The sequence below is a fragment of the Haliotis rubra genome, unplaced genomic scaffold (genome assembly GCF_003918875.1).
Source record: "Haliotis rubra isolate DU_JTF1 unplaced genomic scaffold, ASM391887v1 Scf1156, whole genome shotgun sequence".
Lineage (NCBI taxonomy): Eukaryota > Metazoa > Mollusca > Gastropoda > Lepetellida > Haliotidae > Haliotis > Haliotis rubra.
In genome coordinates this window covers 257936-264840 of record NW_025765066.1, presented here as the reverse complement: position 1 = coordinate 264840, position 6905 = coordinate 257936, and the positions used below count along the sequence as shown (strand labels likewise).

The following is a 6905-nucleotide window of genomic DNA, read 5'->3' as shown; positions in this document are numbered from 1 at the left end:
ACGATGTGGCCAGCGTTACTCAGACCAATGTGTGATGGAAAGAGGCTCATGGGGAGGTGCAAGCATCATGGTATGGAGCGAAATAGGCCTGAACCAGAGTGTGGGTCCTGTGATGTTCCAGAACCTTGGTCCTGGGAGAGGAGGCGGCACCACAGCGGTGCGCTACATCGACCAAGCTCTCAGACCCCACGTCATACCACATTTCGCACGTCACCGGAACAACATTTTCCAGCATGATAACGCCCGGGCCCATACTGCCAGAGCTACACGGGATTTCCTACAGCAGAACGGTGTCAACATTATGGAGTGGCCAGCCATTAGTCCTGATTTAAACTCAACTGAACATCTTCGGGATGAAACTCATATGAGACTGAATAATGTCATACCAAGGCCGAACACAGCCGATTTTTGCGCCAGGCTTTTCTCTGAGTGTGGTTCCAGGTGCCCAGGTGGCCTTCCAGGTGGCCTTCATCAATCGATTGGTGCACCCCACACATAGACGCTGTGCTGCAGTTATTGCCGCTCGTGGTGGTAACATTAGATACAGAAGTCAAGGGTCAGAATAGACTGCAAATGTTAACGTAATGTCTTAATGAGTTATTCATTGATGTGTCAAAATATTGTACACAAGAAAACATGTTTGATCTGCTTATTATCTCCATTTCTGTAATGATTTGATTACAGTGCCTATCTAATTTTGAATTCGTACTGACGGTTTTTGCTGCTGAGTATGTTAAGAAACGTGAGTATTGAATACAGAAGATCGTGGACGTCTATTCTGACACTGGTCCCAACAAAACTCGAAAATCATATATGCAACAAAGTTTATTGTGAAACAAAACACACAAAATCAAAACACAGCAAAGATATATATTTTGCCATGTATAATTGCATTATATAAACAATACAGGTTCAACAATCAAAACAATTTACTGAAATGTGATTACAATGGTAGTACAGAATATAATACCAATAGCAGTGAATTGAACTAAAAGCATAATCTTTACATAACCGCTGGACTTTATATAATGTGAAACGAGAGAGACATGCGCTTGTCCTTTTAATATCTCACCTGAAGTAGAACACCATGTTCAGTTACTATACATTGCTCTAAAAGATTCTACAATGCACTTAACACTAAAAACATCAAAATAAATGAACGTCCACACCAGTGCTTAAGTTAACTAGTTTCCCATATGACGTCACAGCTTTTTGGAAATCCCCGAGCAGACGTCAAAATGTCAAGCTCAAGCGAGATGGCGATCGCAGAAAAGAAGGCGAGAACAGTCAACTGGACTCGGAACGAGATGGATTGTTTAGTTGATGAGGTGGAGAAGCATAAGTCTATTCTATTTAGCTCATTTTCATCCGTTGTTACCAACAGCAAGAAGCAACAGATTTGGAAGGACATATCAAACAGGTGAATCTAATTATTCAATTTATTGATCGCGATCAGCTCGTAAATGTAAACAATGCAATGTCAAAGTAGGACTCATTGGCTCTGTTGGTCATTTTAGTCAAAATTATTGTTTTCACAGGCATGTACTAATTGCAATTTCTCCTCTCGAAAAATAATTCAAAATAACTTTATCTGATTATATTTTTAGCAATCCCACAGAAATGGCTAATGTTATTGATCACAATATTTTGATGAGTGAATTTCAGAAAGAAATTATATATTTTATCATGAGCTCTGAGTACTGATATGATTTTATTCAATCTATTCTTTTGATAATGAATTATACTGTTTAACAGTATATTACATGCTACTAAAGTTTTCATAACTGATAAGAAGAGAATAGAATGTCTACAGTGAAGTACACATTGAATGTTGAAATCCTATTGTATTTTTTTCTCAGAGTCAGTGCTTGCGGGTCCTCTATCCGCTCATCAGAGGATGTGAAAAAAAAATGGACCACTCTAAAAGTAAGACTACATAAAATATAATATTCATGTACTAAACAAGAACAGTAAACCTATCTGATATATTATAAAGATGCCTTCAATACTGCGGCTTAAACTTTTGACAAACAAGCTGAAACAAAGAACTAACTTCCAAAAGGATAATTTTATTTATTAAAATAACGTCTTTTGAGAACCTTAAAATCTACTTAAATTGAAAATGTACATATTTAGTTTTACAATAATTCAATTTCAGGCTGATAATTTTCTTCAAAGAAATGAATTTATCAAGGTCAGTGTTATTTGAATGTAAATGATCTTAAAGATGGAAATAATTTGATATAATGTACTTTAATCTGTAACAGGAGTGACACAAGGAGGAAAGCCACTAGCCTAAAGAAGGCTATATTCCAGACAGGCGGAGGGCCCTCACCATCTCCACTGAGTGACTTTGAGTATAAGGTATATTGCATAAATCTATATTTGTATGAGGAAACTTAAGTAATGAAATTATAAAATTATGAATTTAAAAACTTGTTTATTACTGGATGTTGTTGATATGAGAATGTATAAATCAATGATATTTTCAGTATCATGGTACAGTCACCTTTTTGTACTGTATACCTGCACATGTCTCAAGTTAAATTTTTGCATTGTCACACCTGTAACAATGTGTCTATGTATAATGAAATTTATGCTTTTGTTTAATAACTGAAAAGTTCATTTAATTTTTTACAGGTGGTGTCGCTCATTCCATCCGCACAAATCAATGGTTGCACAGGGGGGCTGGATAGTGAAGACTTGTCAGGTATTCATCCGTTATCATAAAACACTTATGATATACAAGTGATCACCAAGTAATGTGTAAAATTAATGTTTTGTATAAGTGACAGTATGGGGGCCTATAGCATTAAATGCATAATGATAAGTTGTGCCCTAAAATATTTGCAAACCAGTAACTTACCTCTTTGTTTTAAGTGTCATGTACTTTTTAATATTCCAAATAAATTTATACATTTTGTTAAAGAATATACTTACAAAGGTATTCTAACATATAAAACATTAATGTCCAGCCTTCTCAGGATTGGGCAGTGTGTTGTTTGATGCAGCTGTTCCCTCGACTTCAACTAGCAGCAACAATTTGAATGTCGACTCTGCCCGGACATCACCTATCCTCCTTTCGCCCTGCACTCCACCTCGACAAGCAGCACCACCAACACCGCATGATCCACCAGCATCATTCCAATTGTCACCAGACATAGGTAATAATATCACATCGCAAATCATGATAATTATAGATTTGTCTCGTTTAGATTTGGTGTGCAAAATTAGACAATATACCTCAGACTAATATATAGAGAATATTTGGTGTTTTCAGTGTGATATCACTTACTGCATCACGCAATGAGAGATCAGTGAATGTATTACAATGAAAATAAATAGAAAATATTTCCATTCTTGACAAATACAATGTTTATCAGTCTATAAATACTTAACATTTTAATAAATTCCAAGATTTAACTTCCAGATTTCCAGGTTCCAGTTCAATAATATTTTCTCATACTAATGGAAGAATTATGTATACATACTGCATTTATAATCTGATGCAGTCAAAAAAATAATTTAATGTTATTACATTCAAATTCTGCAATATATCCTTGAAAACAATTATATTGTGAATTTTCTTTGTAGTTTCTAGACCTGGGAGTAAGAAACAAAAGACAAAAGTTCATACACATGGTAATTATTAACCTTTGTAATGCCAATGAGTAATATTTCGAATGATTGTATGATAAGTTTTTTCAAAGATGAAATTGTCTCATATGTTAACAATGTGATATACCAGTTCAACTTTACAAGGTACAATGCAATCAATGAGTATTGCAAGTAAGTTCCTTTATAGTAAAAAAATACGAAAGGAAAAACCAAACAATGTTTGTATCTGAAATTGTTGAAAATTATTGTGGATATGACATGATTGTTGTTTGTTTTTTAGAAGACAGTGCAGCCCAGGCAGCTGAAGTGGTCCAGCTTGAGAGGGAGAAGGTGGCCATCTTGCGGGAACGCTTGCAGATTGACAGAGAGCACCTGCAAGTTGAAAAAGAAATACTCAATGAATTGCGGCTGATGAGAAAACAGGCTGATCAGACTGTAACTCCCATATGCATCTCACCGATCATCACATTTGACTCCTGAATGTATATACAATACTTTGCTATTAAGAAATTCTAACAATGAAGTGAAATTAATCCATATTGTCATATGTTGGGGATGTGAGTAGTTCAAGCTTGTTCGAGTTGTCCTGCTAAATTATCAAGTACCATTGGTTGTTAATAATTTGTATGAAATCATTTGTTGTTACAGAAACATATGTACTTTAACTGCAGGCTAGGACTTTAGGAGCTTTCTGAGCCTTACAAATTACATTAATACACTAAGAAAGAGTAATCCCAAATACAACATATGTTACATTACAAATATCATTACCAAAATTTCATGTCTTTTTAAAACTTAGAAAGAGAAATGTACATGATAACAATAATAGTTTAGTTTATGTCATTATTGTCATGAAGGCAATGTCAAGGATGAGTGTCATGAACTTTTCATTTGTAAAAGTTTTAATTTTCTTAGAAACAGATACCTCTCTATGTTCACAACTTTGTACAAAGATGATCAACTAATGGAAAACTGATTAAACTCCAGAAATATCAATCTAATATTATTTTTGCACATAGAAGTTCATTTATGTATGTATATATATTTCTATTTTAACTATACTGTACAGTGTAAAACATCTACAAGTGTACTGTAATAGGTCATATCGGCTAAAATACTGAATAAAACTTCCATGTGTCTGCTGATATAATGCTTTTGTGAAAATGAATCTATTTATTGTACCACCACTTGCATAGGAGTTGATATACATGTCCCTAACACTGTTTTTCACTCAATCCGTCCCATTGTTTATGCCATGCATATCTCAAACATCAACTGTTATTTTACTGAATATTTTACTGAAACATTCCATAGATGGTTCAGTGGTGTTTTTGATGAAATTTATCACCTAAGACCTATTTTCCTTATCTGCAGAATAATGTTATGATTGATTACTAGATTTAAGTTTACCTTGCTCCAATGATTCAGGATATTGGCAATTGACAAACTTGCAATGTATGTGAGGTAAAAATGTATTTTGATTATTCATATGGTGAACTCGTTATGGCATTGAATTCTCTTATCATATTCTGAAATATATCCTTGAAATTAATTATTAAGAAGATTGAAAAATGTATATATTTTGACATTTTAATGATACTAAATTTACTTAAGAAATAATTTTTTGGGATGAAATTGGTTATGAAATTTACACATTCATTTGATGTACATATGAAGTTGAAATTTGAAAAAATGAACCAATTTAATGATGCTTTGCAATGTTCCTATTTACAAATACAACAAGTCCTTATCAAAATACCAGTGTACATTCATAACATAAGATGTATGTACTTAGTGTATTTTCCATTGTTAAATGTATTAAAAGATTATATTTTTATCTAAAAATTGGTTATTTATATCTCTTAATGCTGACATCACAAGGAAAACAAATGAACTGTTGCAAAAACTTACCATATATGTTAGTTGAAAGTGCTTTCTATCAAGCGTTTCCTTGTCTGGTGTCCATCTGTAAGTGGACCGTCATATGGCTGGTCATTGCCATCCTCTGCAGGTAGGGCTGGCAAGGGTGGAAGGCGATGGTTGATACACAGGTTGTGTAGCTGGCACACACCATACACGAGCCGATGACACTTGCAGTCTGGTTTGAAAGGCAGGCAGCCCGTTGCCTTGTGTAGGCATCTAATCATTAAAGAGAACCTACTACATTCATGTTAAAGCTATATCAATTTATCGATACCTCAGTGATTGAAAGTTCCATTTATAGGTTTTGGCGCTATATCTGTAAAGAGATAGTCTCCTTACTCTATCAGACAATAACTATATGGATAATTTTTCAATATTTTCATACTTTTCATGCAAAATGGTTTAATTCTTTGTAAGTAAATGACAGATTCATGCCTTCAGTTTTGATATAAATGAACTTTTAATCTTTGTGTTTAACACCTTGAGATTATATATTTTTAATTATTTATTTTTCTTATTCTGAAATATTAATTTCATTATGATAATCGAACTAACCGAAACCGAGACTTCATTAGGCCAAAAGCTCTTTCCACTGTGTTCCTTGTTTTACAGAGCGCTTGGTTAAATCTCTCCTCTCCCTGTGTCTGGGGGTTGCTCAGGGGTGACTATCCATGGCCCGCAGGCATATCTGAAGGATTTTGTAGGTATACACGCAAATGATTTATAAGAGAAATATGAAGACAATGTTAGTAAATACAACACAAATTTAAACTGGATGTATTCTTAATCTTAGTAAATGAAACTACACTCAAGGACATATATTTTATTTATGAAACTTCACTCATTTGAAGCTATTTTATTACAAAATGATCATCAAATTTACCCTGAATCTCCAAGCAACCATCCATTTCTACCTCCAGACTCTTCAAGGTAGCTTCCAATTGTACTATTATTAAAGATGTAGCTATTATGTGTTGCACCTGGCCATCTGCATACAACATTGGTGAACCTGTAATAACACAACATACATTTCTACCAACATACCAAGAAGAGAAAATCTTGCTGCCGGAGTACAAAACATTTATGTGATGCTAATGCTAAAAATATATATTTCCAGGATATATGCAATATGTATCATAGTTTAAATTTCCTTTCCAATATATATTTTATAATCCATACATGTAAGGAATAGTACACCTCTATCTCTAATTGTGTACTAATTTCTTTATGTTACCAATAATGCATGAACATGTCATTTACATCCTTTGCACTCGGTCAATGACATTACAGTGTACAATTCCAGTTATATTTTTTTTTAGACGTTTTCATTAGAATGAAATAACTGCGACACCTCAAACGGGACT

The 6905-nt window shown here is 33.9% G+C and overlaps 1 protein-coding gene and 1 long non-coding RNA gene across 2 annotated transcripts; one reads left to right on the top strand and one right to left on the bottom strand.

The window, feature by feature from the left end:
* Window positions 1-893: 893 nt before the first annotated feature.
* On the top strand, window positions 894-5441 carry LOC124255655 (myb/SANT-like DNA-binding domain-containing protein 4). The gene is made up of 6 exons (XM_046689554.1): window positions 894-1420; window positions 2268-2364; window positions 2641-2710; window positions 2976-3164; window positions 3595-3642; window positions 3899-5441. Exons 1-6 carry the CDS (start codon window positions 1197-1199, stop codon window positions 4096-4098), a joined length of 828 nt encoding a protein of 275 aa, XP_046545510.1. The 5' UTR covers window positions 894-1196; the 3' UTR covers window positions 4099-5441.
* Window positions 5442-5617: 176 nt separating this feature from the next.
* Window positions 5618-6516, bottom strand: LOC124255663. Its single transcript, XR_006892724.1, has 3 exons — window positions 6425-6516; window positions 6097-6229; window positions 5618-5757 (listed from the first exon to the last, which is right to left on the bottom strand). It is a non-coding gene; the product is annotated as an uncharacterized LOC124255663 (long non-coding RNA).
* Window positions 6517-6905: the final 389 nt, after the last annotated feature.